Here is a 16,659-nt window from a genome sequence, read left to right as displayed (position 1 = left end):
GGGTTTCGGGCAACAATCCAGTTTATCCGAATCTGAATGGAGAACAGGTCTGGTGTAAGCCAACAGAACCAAATTCACGACCCCATGCAATTTCCCGAATTTTCATACAGACACCAGCCTACAAGCCTAAAAAAGATGAAATAAATGTATTCTCGTGGTTTATGAACAGCCTTTGGTGGTTAGGTAGCACAACCCTTCTCTCTGATTTAGGACCCAAGCTAGTTCGTTGAACAACTCTGATGTGTACAGTGGCTGGTCAGATAAACAAATCAGGCTTTAATCAAATTAGTACTGGTTAAAGCTGTTCCATTCATCGAGTTGTAAAGCAGATAATCATTGAAAAAGAAGCCGCCGGAACTTCATCCAGCTATGTTCACCCAAAATCAGTGGAGTGCATTAGTAACACTAATCTTTTGTTTAACGTCTGTTTTGAGGCGCAGATTGGAACAAGTTCGCAGTTATCTCTCAAATTGCAAGCAAATACTCACTGAGATGATTACAGTCAAATTAGTTATGCATGGCAATCTAATGCTCGTGACCGCATATGCAAAGCTCTGGTTTGACTATACAAATATATTCCAAAAAAGGCCGATTTGGTCGACGATACGCTTGTGCGCTGCACGCATTTTGCACATTATGAACCCAGTCTGTTGATTCTTTCAGAGCCACCACATAGACAAGCGGCACCGAGCCGGCCGCACAATTTTGTAATCTTGACCACACGTGTTTCAGCGATCTTTTTGCTTCACACTTTCTCGCTACTTACCTGCATCATATGTGATGGGGCCGGACAGCTTGACTGCACGCTGCATTTGATAGCAGATCCAAGCCTCGGCTACAGTGGGATAGGTTCTGCTTAAGAGCCAATTTTCCGAATCTGTTTTCTGCAGTGCAGCTTAGTATTAGAAGATGTCTGGAAAACCCATGATTGATCATCTTTCATAAATAATGATGGTTCCATAACAATGTCTTATCCGCGACTTAAAACCATTTCATAAATATGAAATCAAATAATCATGTTGACCATGCTTTAATGGATTCATCCCTGTGTGCGATGACTTCAACCAACAACTGTAAGCACGCGCCCAGCAGCACCCAGCGCAGCAAAATATAAGAGTTTATCTTGATTCGTTTTACTTTTAGGCGTGAAAATAGGAAAAAATCACCTGTTGCCGAAAAGCGCAACAACTCGTTGGGAGCAATTGGAAAACACTCACCGGAAATGCCTTTTTACTCGGTCGACTAGGGGTCTCGATGGGATTGAACCGTCAAACACGCACCATAGGATTCACCATAGGGAGTTGATGTTTCACTATTATTTGGAAAGTAAGATTTAAAGTGCAAACATGATGGTTATTTCTAGCTCTGTTATACAATACTTCGATAGCTTGAGGTATCGATCAGAGTTGTATATTTTACTGCAATATCAACAAAAAATAAAAGAATGCATTCCATTCAACAGTTTTCTATTTATGCAACCATTTCTAGCATTTTTTTCTCTCGAAATTTCAACCGGCCATCAAAGAATTTACCCAACTCGATCTGTCATTTTTATCACGTACACAGACAAAAAATCGAGCTCGTTAAATTTCGATACTGGTTGTACATAAGAGCGATCGTTAAGAGTGTAAATGATAGATTTTGATTTGCGGCATCATCGGTTTGGCCACACATTTGCACGCATCTATGTAAACAGCTTTCCGGGCTTTCCCAAGGTGGTCGAACTTCTCAGACATGGCATAAATATGGAGCATACATCTTTTTTGATGTCCAAATCGAGCACACGTTACGTATATTCCTCGTCGTCAATCGGTACCGTCCATGTACTCATTACACATCATTGCCACCTATCAGAAGGGGTGCGTTTCGGTTGACCATGAGTGAAAGTTAAATTGTATTAATCACCTGGAGATAAATGAGGAGACATTCATTCATATGTGGTCAATGAAGCTTTTCAGAAAAAAAACTTGTCTATTTATAGACTTACTTTGAAAGGTATCTCCCATTAAAGGGTTTTTTTTATTAGGGCACATCTCAGAAAAGTGTACTAGGTCCGGCATCATTTATTCAAAGTATATAAACAGATGATCATGAACATCATTTCAAGCAACACATGCAAAAACATTCCTTAGGTACTTTAGGTATTTGTCCAAAGCTCAAAGCGGTGTCTGGTTTTCGGAAAGGTACGGACGGTTGCGGTTTTCGGTCCCTTTTTGACTTAAGTTTTATAGAGGATACCATACCATACGCCAATCGGCGTATGATGGTACAATCAATCGAGAGCAGCTATGGCAGGTTATGCACGAATACGAATTCCCGTATTAACTGATTCGATTGATCAAGGCGACGATAGGTCGAGTGATGTGCGTAGTTCGAGTATCAGGGACACACTAGAGTTCCTTTGAATCTTGCAGAGGGTTATGGCAAGGTGAAGGTCTTTCGTGCTTGCTGTTCAACATTGCGTTAAAAGGTGCAATAAGGAGAGCGGGGATAAACAGGAGTGGAACGATTTTCACGAATTTCGTTCAGTTGCTTGGTTTCGCTAACTATATTGATATTATAGCTCAAAAAAATTGAGACGATGACGGAAACCTTGGAACATATGACTAATGCAGCCAGGCGAATAGGATAACTATTCGTATACTTGGGCTCATTTGTAACCGCCGACAACGACACCAGCAGAGATATTCAGAGACGCATTGTGGTATCAAACTAAGTTCACCGTCACATGAAGTTAACTATCTACTATTCACTGATAAGAGCGGTAGTCCTCTATGGGCACGAAACATGGACTCTGCGTGCAGAGGACCAACGTGAACGGAAGGTGTTGCGTACTATCTACGGCGGAGTGCAGATGGAAGACGGGACTTGGAGAAGGCTAATGAACTACAAGCTACGAAAAATATGGGAGGCTATGGTGGGCGGATCACGGCATCAGGATGTCGGATAGCACCCCGACTAAAATGGTTCTCGAGAGTCATCCGACCGGTACAAGAAGACGTGGAGCGCAGCGAGCTAGGTGGGTCGACCAAGTGGAGGACGATCTGCGGACCCTACGCAGAGTGCGGAACTGGAGACAAACTTCCATGGACCGAGTGGAATGGAGACGGCTACTATGTACGGCAGAGGCCACCCCGGCCTTAGCCTGATCGGTAAGGTAAGTAAGGAGCGAATTTTGTGCATCAATTAAGTCAGGCCTTTATTCAAGAAACTTGGTTCGCGAGAATAGGTCTTGCTGCTGGACGTTTCAGATGGAGCCAAGGAGGTTTGCAAGAAGTTGCCAGAGAGACCAAAAAAAGAGGGCTCCAAGGGGCTTCGGGAGCGTTTCAAGTGGATGGTTCAGAAGCTTTTCAAGCGCGTTCCAGCGAGTTTCGTTAGTTTCAGAGACGTTTTAAGTGGCATTGAGGGTGATTCAGGGTCGTTTCAGATGGGATTTCAGGAACCTTTTAAGAGTGTTCCGTGAAGTTTCAGAGGCCGTGCAAATAATTTACGAGGATTTCAAGGGCGTTTAAATAGGATTATTGAGGTTTTAGGAGCGTTTCAAGGTGTTTCAAAGAGTTCTTGGGGGTCTCAGAAGCCATTTGTGAGCTTTAATAGTCATTTCAATGAGATTACGGTGATTTAAGATGCGTTTCAATAGTATGACGCGCCCCAGGTTGTCTAAGAACCTACATGAAGCCCCCTAAGATCCCTTGAAACGCATCTAAGATCCCACGGGAAACCCCTGGAACCCCCTGAAATGCCTCTGAGATCCCCTGGAAAGCCCTAAGATACACTGAAGCACCCCAGAGACCGCCTGGTACCTCCTTGAAATTCCCAGAGATACTCGCAATCGCCCCTGTATCCCATGAGATTCCTTGAAACCCTCTGGGGCCCCTTAAATGTCCATAAGGCCCCTGGAACGGCCTTGAGGTCCACTGAGTCCCCTTGGAACACGCCTGAGCCCTTGATCTTATGAACGCCTCTGAAGTACCCTTGAGACTCGGAATCCTCTGAGAACCCCTACGATGCCCCTGAGATACCATTGAACGCCTCTCGTTACCCTCTAAAACCTCCTGAAACCACTTTCAAATCGCCTTGAATGTCCTAATTATACACCACTTTAATGTCCTGATACCCCCTGAAACTCCCAGAAACACCTCTGTGACTTTCTGGAACTCCCCTGGAACCCCCGAGACCCTTTTAAGCGCCCCTTAGGCCCCAATGGATCCTCCGCGATACCCCATGAAGTGACCCTGAGACCCAATTGAGTCACCTGGAACCCTCAAAACCCCCAGAGGCGACCCTGAGCACTCCTTGTACAACCAGAAACCCCCTGGGATTCTTTTAAAACATCCTTGAGATCTCCTGCTACCCCTCTGAAAACTCTTGGGACACCCTGAACCATCTCTGTAATTTCCCTATGCTCTCCCCCATAACACAAGCAACAATTCCATTGCTGATTGGTTTGTTTGATTTTTATTAGCGTTTTATTACAGCCATAATAAAACTACTTTGATGAAAACCATTAATGAAATGTTTACAGTATACTTGAAGGTATCCATAAAGCCAGATTGTAAGAGTAAACAAAACCGATAAGTAAACCACAGACAAACAGACGTGAACAAAGCGATTTGCGAATTACGGATTATTTGAATTATCCGTTAAAAAGAGAAACGATGGGAAGTGAGTAGAGTGTGACTTCTGTTTGTCTGTGAGTAAACCTTCTGGTATTCATTATTACCGCAATAAAACTGTTCAAACTCTCAACAGATGGCGAACCGTTCGGTTAGTAATGACATCTGTTAGAGGAAAAGCAGAAACTGTGACACTGTTAGGTTTATAGAGGTCATCATAAAAGTAAACTTGCTTTAATTTTTTTTTCGCTAATCATAATTCGTCTCCATATTGAATTAGATAACGTGAATCAAAAATAGTTAGTTTTGCTTAGTTTTGAATTCATAGTTTGCCGCTATTTCCATAACATTCTTTCATAAATAAACTTTCTCAGCTGAGTTTTCTTGTGATTCGAGATAGTTTTACTAAATTAACAAATTGTTTTATTTCATTCCAAGATAATAATATTCACCATTTTCAAAGCGCATTAATTTTATGTTTCTGCAACCGCAATATTCACGGTAAAATTGAATGCGCATAAGCCTACCAACACAAAAACTACTAAAATGTTACTTTAAAATGATGGCTTTCTACTTACGAATGATGTATCCTCCTGAACTTTACATGCCATGAAACAAGCTTCTCTGCATCTTGAGCTGTCATAGTTTTTGTTGAAAAAAAAAACAACTTCAATCATCATAACTTCTTTTCGAGAATGGATTTTTTTATTCAACTAGATTTTAAAACAGTTTTATTGCTTCTCTTAATGCGATTTGCAAAACCTCTCCGAGAGTGGTCCACTTAGCCAGAAGCTAGGAGAGGATGTGTGTTCGATTTCGTCGATGATAGAAATCCAGTGCTGCCACTTTTCTTTATTCCAAATCTTTCAAACGATTGAAATTTAACGATTGGAATTTAACGATTGGAATTTGGATTCATATTTCGCACCGTAAGTTATTGATTGCATCTGAAATAGCATAACTTGCAAGTAAAATTGATTTCCAACGAAAGGTACACTCATTTATAGTGAAATTATATCAAATACTCAATCGATTTTGCACAAAATAAATGGTATTTTTCATTTTTCAGACATAGCAGCCACTTTAGGATGTATTACATTTTTAAGTCTATTAAACTTGAATAAAAAAATATAATGGTTTTGAATATTCGTATCACATGCTAAACTGCTAAGCCTACAAACTAGCAACGCGGCCAAACCAATAACAAAGCGATCTGATCGCAGCAAACTAGTATCAATTTCAACCAATCAGCGACTGGTCTCCGTTTGACAGCAAAATGGTCTCAAATCGGCTGACTACGTGACGCATCCTATCCTAGGCCAGAAGATGCTCTTAAAGAGGTTATCAAGAGGGTTGGATGTATAAATCAGTTATATTGCAAGTTTTATAAAATTGGTCATGAAGATCTTTTTTAGAGCCGAACAAAACATAAAATGTGATGTGAGTTTCGACTGGAAATTTGTTGATTATTTAAACTGGCTTTCTTAGTCTGTAGAAATTCAAAACGACTAGTCGTTTTGAATTTCCCCAGACAGAGAAAGCCAGTTTAAATAATCAAAACATAAAATGTTACTTGGGAAACGTCCCCTGACCGCCGTTGACTTAGTTATAGTTATCATTACATTTTCTGCACAAATTGAAAGTGCATGAAAATAACCTGCATTAAAAGAGATTCTAGTATTCACAACTCAAACACTGATTGATTGCGATACATGTCAACAAGCTCAGCACGGTAAATATTGTGTATGGTGTAATTCAGTCCCCATTGAAATCACTAGCCTCTGCTCAGATACTCTTATTCCTACCTCCTCCTACGACCCAAGACCAACAGCATCGACCCATGTGAACAAAACGAAGTTGTGATTGGAAACTTGGAACTGTCGATCTTCATTAGGAGTATCCGTATACTCGCCGATCTACTGAAGGACCACGAGTTCGGCATCGCAGCGCTGAAGAGGGTGTGTTGGACAGGACCCACGGTGCGACCGTTTAGTGGTTCCCGGGCAGAAGAAAATAACAAAAGAAGATCAAATTTTGCCATTAAAATTGAATAGCTGAATGGCAAAATTTGTTATTGGTTTGTTGGGAATAAGAGCTAAAAGAACAAAAATAATAACTGAGTTTGTTCGGGAAAATAACTAAATAATAACTTATTTCATCCTTATAAGAACAAACCAAGGACAAAATATTTGTAAATGCTGAACAACTCAATTAGTTATTACTTAGTTATTGAGAACAAAATAAGATCAAAATAAAAAAAAAAAAAAGATAAATTATAAATTTTATCCTTGTAAAGCGAATACCAAAATAATGGTAGTTTTAGATATTACCTTAAATGTCTGCAGAATAACAAAAAATGTCCTTAGGTATTTTTCGATTGTAAATAAAGAAATACTATTTAAAATGAATTGAGTTTATTCTGCGCGAAAACCAATGAGACAATTCATACTTTTGGTACCAAAAACGCACGTGTTTAAAATAACTTTTGAATGAAACAAGTTAAAATAATATAGATAAATGATTCGCAACAACGATTATTGTTGTGTCGGCTGTTTGCGCAGTTGCGGGTTGTTAGCAATTGCATGTGCAATGTGCTTGTTGATCTTCCTGGCCTTTTCCATCGCGATTCCTACTGGATCCTGAAGAATGCGGCGCCTTTCAAAAAGACGATCTAAGGAAACAATAAAGTAATTAATAAAAATCCATTTTACGCAAAAATAGCATATATGGTATACCTTTCATGTACTTCAGCTTGTTCGGATCAAGTTTGGTGGTTAGTTGGCTGCCAGGGTCTTGGTTCACTGCTTCCTTATTCCTTCCCTTCGGATTGTTAGAGGTCCTACCTGTAGCTGTAGCGTTTCCGACTCCTTCTGGGAACAAGCGAAGGAGCATCTCTTTCACAAACAGGTAGTCGCTGTCTTCTGAGTTCTGCGATACAGACAACAACCACTCGGCAGTTGGATACCCGTCGCATTCCGTGAAAGACTTGTCTTCATCCCTACGTACTATGGTCTCCTGAAGAAGCATATTCAACGATCGTAGCCTGACGTTCTCGATTCGATTTTCGATTTTCTCGCCTGACGTTCTCGATTCGATTCGATTTTCGAATCTTTTTCCTGGATGATTTCCTGTAGCTGTCTGATTTGCTTTTCGATGTTGGTCGCCGGCGAAACCTCTTCGAATCCCTCGAAATCACATTCATCACTGGATGCCAAATTATCCTCGTCCAACGAAGAATCCGCAACAGACGGTTCCAAAACGTAGGGGTTGGTGCCACATGCAGATGGAAAAGTCGATGGTCCAGCTGAATATTGGTCGATCAATCCACATTCGACCACCGGAGGGATCACTGCATGCGGTGATACGCATTCGGGAACCTTAGATGGAGCGACAATTTTTTTCGAATTCATTCCAATAGTATCCGTGGGTAAGGTATCGACGTTGCGTGAAGTGACAGTCAAGACGGAGCTGGCTGTAATTCGTTCCGGATGTTTCGGTGGGGCACCTGATGTTGACGACACAGCACTGCCCTCATTTCTGGATCCAGCGGCTTGATTTTTATTTAGTTTCTCCGGTAACTTTAGGCCTTGATCTTTCCGACCACCACATGGACGTTTATTTTCAGATCCGGAATGTTCCGCCTGAAGCTGCTTCGCATGTTTTGGTTTCACACCAGATGTTGATGGAACGGCACAGCCTTCGCCTTTCGATCCAGGCGCTCGATGTTTACTGGCATCCACTTGTGCCTTGAGGGTTTCGCGTGCCCGGCCGATGCGCATACGTTTATTTTCCGGTGCAGATTGTTCCTGCAACTGCAATGAAATTGAGGTTATAATTTAGAATCATTCAATTAATGTAAAATCCTACCATTTTTTCCAATAGCTCCATATTGGCAGCATTCGCCTTCTTCGCCGCATTCTTTTGTGATTGGGATTTCTTTAGACGGCCCATTTTTATCAAAAACAGTTTTAAAAATGAAATTCTCAAAAAATTGCAACCGCCGGCAAAACAACCACGCCACTGAGTGAAATCAAGACCAACAATTGAACAGGACCTGGAACAGGACACAACTCTAAAATGTAAACAATGGACTTCTGCAACGAATGTACGCTGGCCTGTCTACTCTCACCAAAAACTTTGACGTTTGAGCGGTACCGCTGCGCGCAAACGTCAAATTTTCGGTGAGAGTAAGCAGGCCAGCATAAATTCATGCAGAAGTCCCTAAGATGAATACTATCTGATTTTTGCAATCTATAAATCAAATATACATATTCTTGTTTCACTTTGTTAATCAAACTAGATTAATTTAACGAATTAGTTTGCAACTCCTTATCTTCATCATCCCAAATTTATCAACGAGAATCCACATCAAATTTAATTTACAGATAACTGGCAAAGAAAAAAACGAATAGGCCACTTTCATAAGTACGTTTGGCAACAAAAATCAAATGCAATGGACCGATGCGCGAGTTCACTAATTTGACGTTTGAGTGGTGCCGTGTTTACAGATAATGAACTCTTTTTTATGGCCACCTAGATAAAATGGCACCGCTCAAAAGTCAAACGGTTGAATACGTGCGTAGGTCCATATGCCACTCTACTGACATTTGAGTCATGCTTTGTTATCTAGGCGGCTATGGAATCGGGTTAATTTTTCGTAAACACGGCACGGCTTAAACTTCAAAACTGTGTGCACTGCAAGACGGCAGTTGCTGGTGACTTTACTCTTTGGTTGCATTTCGGACTTGTTGAATCATTCGTAATTTATTTACTCTTTGTGTGGTCTGCTGAAAAACATTAAGTTCGAGCTACATTAAACAATATGAATACGCGAAGGCGACGTCATTTCTATTTGTCGGCCGAATACTATGGCCAAAAATACAACAAAAAGATATGTATATTAAAAAACCGAAATACGGTTACTCTGAAGCGCAGGAGTTGAAGTAAATACTCTTAAGGCTCAAGCATCCGTCATCATTTTTCGGAAATAGAAAAGCAGTTTTTTCTCTGTAAATCAAAACAATGACCACGAAAATGTATTCACTGTATTCTATTCCTCATGTGGAACACAGTGAATCCATTTTCGTTGCAAAAATGTTTGATTTGATCGAAAAAACTGCTTTTAAATGTTTGATGATGACGATGATTTCAATGACGAATGGTTCAACGTTAATGGTTTTCCTGTGAATTTCCTATTTACTTTTAGACAAAAAGAAATGCCATTGAAAGTGCTTCCGGATCATGGATTTGTCCTGAGAATGAAAACGAGATGAATTATGTTAATTCTGTACAAGATAAATCAACCATGCAAAATGTTCCGCACGATCGTGAAAATGTTTCAACTGTTTCGGATGTGAGTGATTCAGAAAACGAATCTTTGGAAGAACAACATAATAGCGTTTTGTTTGATGGACCAGAGAATTTGCCGAAAGTGAGTACTTTTATAATTAATTAAGAATTGATAAACACTTTTCTTTTTTCCTTTTCCAGCTGTTCTCCATACTCAACAAAAAGCAGTTTACTGTTGGGGCCGGCTTGATAGTTGACGATGTTCTGTTAATGGTTATGAACGTACGACACGGCCTAACACAAACTGCTGTAGAAGATTTGCTGAAACTGCTTAACACTATTTCTGGCGTCAAAGTACTTCCAGAGAGTTTTTCATCATTCATTTCACATTTTGAGTCCGATCCTTATAACTCATCTCGAATATACTACTGCAGTAAATGCCAGTTTGATTACGGCCCAACGCCACCGGAATCAAATGTTGGATGCTCTATCTGCGAATCTAAGGATACAGACTTCTTCATTTCAATTCCCGTCGAATCTCAAATACAACAACTTGTGATTGAATATGAATCCAAAATTGAAGAACACCAGCGTTATATCGACGAGCATAACATTTCTGATGTGATGCGCGGCAGGTATGCCAGGAAAATTCTTCAGGAGGAATCACGACCATGCCTGACCATGAGTGCCAATACTGACGGCGCAGCCACTTTCCGATGCACAACTCAAAAACCACTATATCCATTGTTTGTGACGTTGAACAATCTTCCTCCATATTTACGGTTTTCGAAACACAATCTAATTCTTGGCGGTTTGTGGCTTTCCAATGGTGAACCAAACACCAATTTATTGTTCAAGTACTTTTGCATAGAACTTCAACGATTAAAGCACGATGGAGTAACTATTGGTTCTAAAGTGTATACCGTGGCATTGCTGCAAGTCAATCTGGACTCGGTAGCGAGGTGTAAAGTTCAGAACATGAAACAATTCAATGGATCATATGGCTGCACCTATTGCCTACACCCCGGAGAAGTTAAAGCTTCAAACAATTCAAGATGTTATCCGTTTCTGAAACACGTTCCAAAAAGAGAAGATAAACTGACCAGGCAATTGATGGACAAAGTATCCGCGTCAGGCAAGGAGGAGTTAGGAGTCATGGGAAAAACCGTGTTTACGTTTTTACCGAACTTCGATGTTATTGGATGCTTTCCGCCTGATTACATGCATTCAGTTTTACTTGGCGTTGTAAAACAGCTGTGGAGCTTGTGGACCGAAAGTGAGAATCATAGACAACCCTTCTATATTGGCAATCGCTTGATGGAGATTGAGCAAAGAGTATTGGGCTTCCGTCCACCGTCAGTTTTTCCAAGGAAACCACGACAACTGAAGGAGTACAAAAAATACAAAGCGAATGAGTGGGAACCTATGCTTCTCTATTACCTGTATCCGGTGCTGACTGAAATCCTGCCTCAACACTACATAAACCATGTAATGCTACTGGCATCATCCATTTACCAACTCCTAGATCCAAAGATGAATGACCAGGTGATATCCTCTTGTGAAACGAAACTGAACGCGTTTTTACAACAATTCGAAAAACTGTACGGCAAAGACAACATGTCCTACAATGTTCATTTGCTAGGACATTTAAGTGAAGCTGTTCGAGATTACGGAGCGCTTTACAATTTTTCGTTATTTCCGTACGAAGCAGGTATGTACATAAAACGCTGTAAATTTTGGACAATACATGACATTAGTATTTTTGATTTTTTTAGGAAATGGGATGCTCCAAGGTTTTCGAACGGGAACCAATAAGCCACTACTTCAAATCGAACGAAAATACTATATGAACAAGCTGTGCCATAGGACTACCATTGGTGTCAATTCAGATGTTCGAAAATGGGTTAACTCCATGTGGTCGAAATCAAACACCCAGGTCCAACTCGATCCCAAAATGTTATATGTTCTAAATGATACCTTCATATTCGATGACGACGTAGATGCAAGATCATTCACCGCTCACAGTAAACTATATATTAAGGGATTATGCTTGGGTACTAGAAAATCAAGCCAAGACTTCAAGTACGATGACTCGTGGATCTACATGAACGATCATTTCTATAATATAATAGAAATTTTATGCGATGCTAATAATTCCACTTACATTGTTGGTCAACAGCTGCGTTGCAAAAAACTGTTCATTAATGTTTATTCGTATGTTATGACAGATATTTTCAAAGTAATGACAATTAACGATTCTATTCAGCAGTGTATGAATATGTGTGTAAAATTTAGCGATCGAACAGTACATTATATATCCAAGTGTAAAGTACAAACTCAAGTTGACTGATCGATGATTTTTGAAAAATTCATAAATAAATAAAATAGCTGAAAACAGCTCCTTAGCTCCTTCCTAAAAGCGTGACGTAGTTTATGAATGTTTCCCTAAGTATTTAGGAGTACCACAAATTTCATTGTTCACATATTTTATTATAACTACATCATATAAGGATTATAATATTGAATTCACCGATAAAATAACTCATTAAGAACAAAATATGTTATGATTGCATAATTTGTCATTGGGATGTTATTCTATTATTGTCTATATTTTATTTGGAGAAGAACTAATTTAGTCCTGATTGCATATTTTGTTATTATTAAGTATTTTTTTGTGATTGAATAATAACTCAAAAATAACAAATTTTACAATCATAACACTTTTTGTTCTTGGTGTGTTATTTAGTGTTATTTGTGAATAACACAAGAATGGTAAAATGAGTTATCATTGCAAAATTTGTTATTATTTTGTCCTTGGTTTGTTCTTCGCCTCTACCCGGGTTATCATATAATCTACCAGAGCTGTGGCAATACCTGCGAGCTGGGAACAGCTTTCATTGTGATGAGAAACATTCAGAAACACGTGATCGGTTGGTGGTCGAAGGAAAGGCGTGAAATGTGATAATTTCCGAGCGATCACCATTTTGTATGCCGCCTACAAAGTTCTCATCGAATTTCCATCTTCTTGAACGTTTGCACCCACGCCTTTATTTCCTTGCGGTTAGAGTCATAACCGGTTGTATTACTTTATTACTATTGAGAAGTTATAAAGTATTCTATTTTGTCCCACTAATTATTTTCAATATAATCGCAAGGAAGGATTCTTATTCATAGATTTTCAGTAAAAAATCGGATGCCGTAACAAACCCAGGTCCTTATTGTCTCAAACCAGTAAACAAGTGAACAAATAAGGAATACTTAGCCTCGCCAAAGCCAAGACCTATCACTTTTAACACGGTGTGCAATGTTATAAGGACCAAGTTTTTTCCTTTAATTACTCAAATACGCTGTTCCATAGTTGGAAACAGTTGGGACTAGGGTTCATTTGGTAGATCTTTCACCATAACGCGACACCAAAAGGTGATCTACCGACGTTAAGGGTTCCTTTAAAGATCGAGCATCCTTCAAGCCCTCAACCTCAACTAGGTATTCATCCCTCAGCACGGGTCTCCAAACGCTTTGAATTGAGGTTACCTGTTTGATGAACTTTTATCCCCGTAACAAGTGGTCCTTAGTGCTATTCTAAGCCGACAGCTACACGGGCTTCGTAAAAGCGCTTACGAATTTGAATGAACCAGTAATCCATTGGGATTCGTCAAGCTTGTGATCAATCTGCTGAGCTACAAGCTGGATCATACGACCCTCCAAGCTTGGGAGGAGAAAACGAGTAGCTTCGATTATGGCAACTATAATGCCCCAGTCAAGGTAACCAGTTCAACACCTCCGCAGAAAAAGCTGTTCAAGATGGCATCCAATTCTGCCATAAGAAATTCAAGTCCTACGCTCATTTATGCTTCCAATGTCCAGCATTTTCCAAAATATATGTTCGCAAGCGCCGTGAGCTGATATCCCAGAATCACCGTACTTGATTTGCTTCCACTTTAGACATCAAGGTTGAACTTGTATGTACATCGAAGTGCGATTGTCGAAGTTGTCATCAAAGGCACCATACCCTCCTGCACGAAAATTCCTGTATGAAGAGTTTATCCACTCATGCTGTCGTATCTGGTCATCTATCCCAACAACCGAATCCAGTCCCGTCGGCTGCCATCAAATTCTCAGAGTCAGGGAATCCAAAACACCCAAGTTAGCATGGCGGAACAATAGTACCATTCTACTATACGGCTGAACAGGTCAGCTGTTATGGATCAGAACGGTACGGAGAGTTCCACTCGTGCACTGCTTGATTCGGGGTCTTCAGAGGGAAAACCACGCAAATCCCACGAATCTGATATCTAACAACTGTGAATCTAGAACAAGCACTGCAGAAGTTCTGAGAACTGGAGACCATTGACATGTGTTCTAAGTTTACGGCCGAAGAAACATCTGTGAAGAACTGTATTCCACTACGAGCGAATTGTCGGGTCATTACGTCGTTTCGTCACGATCCACGCGACACTCTCGAGAAATCTCGAAGTACGAAGTAAGTGGATCAAATAGACAATAAATACTATGAAGCATTGCTATCTCTCGCACCATTTGGTGTTGAAAGGATCCAGCACCACTAACGGAAGTTCGAGTCATCTTTAACGCCTCGTGTAAGACGGTTTTGGAATTTTCCACGAACGTCCTACAGTTGAACCCGTTGTGCAGGATGATCTACTGTCGATCCACATCCGTTTCCGCAATCACCAGCCGCTGCCGAGAAAATTTGTCGACTGTTATAAGATTTGTTTGAGAACTTTTGGTCGCGTTATGTAAAAGGGGCGTTTAAGCTGTTCCCTTATCGAGAAAGTCAATCCCAATGAATATTAATATTGCGGTCGATAATATGCCATATCTAAATGTTTCCTCTGATAATCGATTGAAAAATAGCGTTAAAACATTAAAATGCTTTTCAATTCCTGAGGCTTGTAAAAGTTATAGATGATCGAATATCCACTATGGTGAACTTCAGTCCAACCAACGTCCTTTTTACCAATAACTAATACAAATTGAGACATCAACAAAAATAATACATCAAGTAGCCTTAGGTCATCATTATTCACTTCATACAAAAGATGCCTAATCTTAAATCACACCCTATGATCCAAACTTGGACCCTTGCACCATAATACACCATTTAGCAAAATAACACACCGTTACAATAATATCTCACATGATGAACCATGCTGTTTAGCTATTTACGCCTCTTCCGAATCCAACATCACACGTCTGCCTTGGCTAGCCCCCTGCTATGATATAATATTTCATCAAACACAACGGCTACGGTGGTAAATAATTTGAAATGTTCAGAAATTAACTCACTCGACGCGTCGAAACCGACATCAATCGATCAACAGCATCATCGGAAGACGTTTTTACTCATTTTTCTTTAGTTCCTCTGTCGGCCACCGAACAGTACGCGTTTACTGTTAAGTAAGCACCAATCAAACTCTAAATGAAAGTGAAATTTATTGAACGGACATCTACGTTCACAGCGTCAACGAAAATGATCATGCCGGGACCTACGAATAAGGCACTAATGGTTCCGTAACCAACTTAATTGGGAGCCACGCCCAACTTCGTGCCTCACATTGAACTTGAATATGTTGTTGTTTAGTTGGCATCGGCATAAAAGCTGGCTAACCGACCGTGAAAGCATAATTGTCAATTACCGGAGTCATATAGACAAATGATCAATCAATCGTTTAACAACACATAGACGAGCTTTTTTGGTGGTACTTTACGAACCACCACCGTCGTGGCGATCAACTTCAAGCAAGCAGCCAAGCATCACATTATTATACGGTAAAATGAATAGACAGAAAATCACACCATTTTTTTGTTTCTTTCTATGTACTTGAAATAAATGTTGATGTGGTCCAGAAAGTAGATTTCTAGAATACCTAGAATATCCGTTTAACTCAATTACTTACTTGAGTTCCGCTTTATAAATTACATGATTTTTAACTTACTTACTTACTTACTTACTTACTTACTTACTTACTTACTTACTTACTTACTTACTTACTTACTTACTTACTTACTTACTTACTTACTTACTTACTTACTTACTTACTTACTTACTTACTTACTTACTTACTTACTTACTTACTTACTTACTTACTTACTTACTTACTTACTTACTTACTTACTTACTTACTTACTTACTTACTTACTTACTTACTTACTTACTTACTTACTTACTTACTTACTTACTTACTTACTTACTTACTTACTTACTTACTTACTTACTTACTTACTTACTTACTTACTTACTTACTTACTTACTTACTTACTTACTTACTTACTTACTTACTTACTTACTTACTTACTTACTTACTTACTTACTTACTTACTTACTTACTTACTTACTTACTTACTTACTTACTTACTTACTTACTTACTTACTTACTTACTTACTTACTTACTTACTTACTTACTTACTTACTTACTTACTTACTTACTTACTTACTTACTTACTTACTTACTTACTTACTTACTTACTTACTTACTTACTTACTTACTTACTTACTTACTTACTTACTTACTTACTTACTTACTTACTTACTTACTTACTTACTTACTTACTTACTTACTTACTTACTTACTTACTTACTTACTTACTTACTTACTTACTTACTTACTTACTTACTTACTTACTTACTTACTTACTTACTTACTTACTTACTTACTTACTTACTTACTTACTTACTTACTTACTTACTTACTTACTTACTTACTTACTTACTTACTTACTTACTTACTTACT

General features: G+C 39.4%; 1 protein-coding gene across 1 annotated transcript; it reads right to left on the bottom strand.

Moving 5' to 3' along the window:
* Window positions 1-7,013: 7,013 nt before the first annotated feature.
* On the bottom strand, window positions 7,014-8,115 carry LOC134285783 (uncharacterized). The gene is made up of 2 exons (XM_062847333.1): window positions 7,352-8,115; window positions 7,014-7,287 (listed from the first exon to the last, which is right to left on the bottom strand). The coding sequence occupies exons 1-2, from the start codon at window positions 7,641-7,643 to the stop codon at window positions 7,151-7,153; spliced, it is 429 nt and encodes a 142-aa protein (XP_062703317.1). The 5' UTR covers window positions 7,644-8,115; the 3' UTR covers window positions 7,014-7,150.
* Between the last annotated feature and the right edge of the window lie 8,544 nt (window positions 8,116-16,659).

This window comes from Aedes albopictus, chromosome 1 (assembly GCF_035046485.1).
Source record: "Aedes albopictus strain Foshan chromosome 1, AalbF5, whole genome shotgun sequence".
Classification (NCBI taxonomy): Eukaryota; Metazoa; Arthropoda; class Insecta; order Diptera; family Culicidae; genus Aedes; species Aedes albopictus.
Note: the sequence above shows the minus strand (reverse complement) of the source record. Positions and strands in the feature narration are given on the sequence as shown.

What these genes read in the sequence shown, in the direction of transcription:
- LOC134285783 (XM_062847333.1), bottom strand. Translation starts at nt 7,643, where the DNA reads ATGCTTCTTCAGGAGACCATAGTACGTAGGGATGAAGACAAGTCTTTC. An exon ending in CAAGCTGAAGTACATGAAAG is followed by an intron (nt 7,288 to 7,351) that starts GTATACCATATA and finishes TTGTTTCCTTAG; the next exon opens with ATCGTCTTTTTGAAAGGCGC.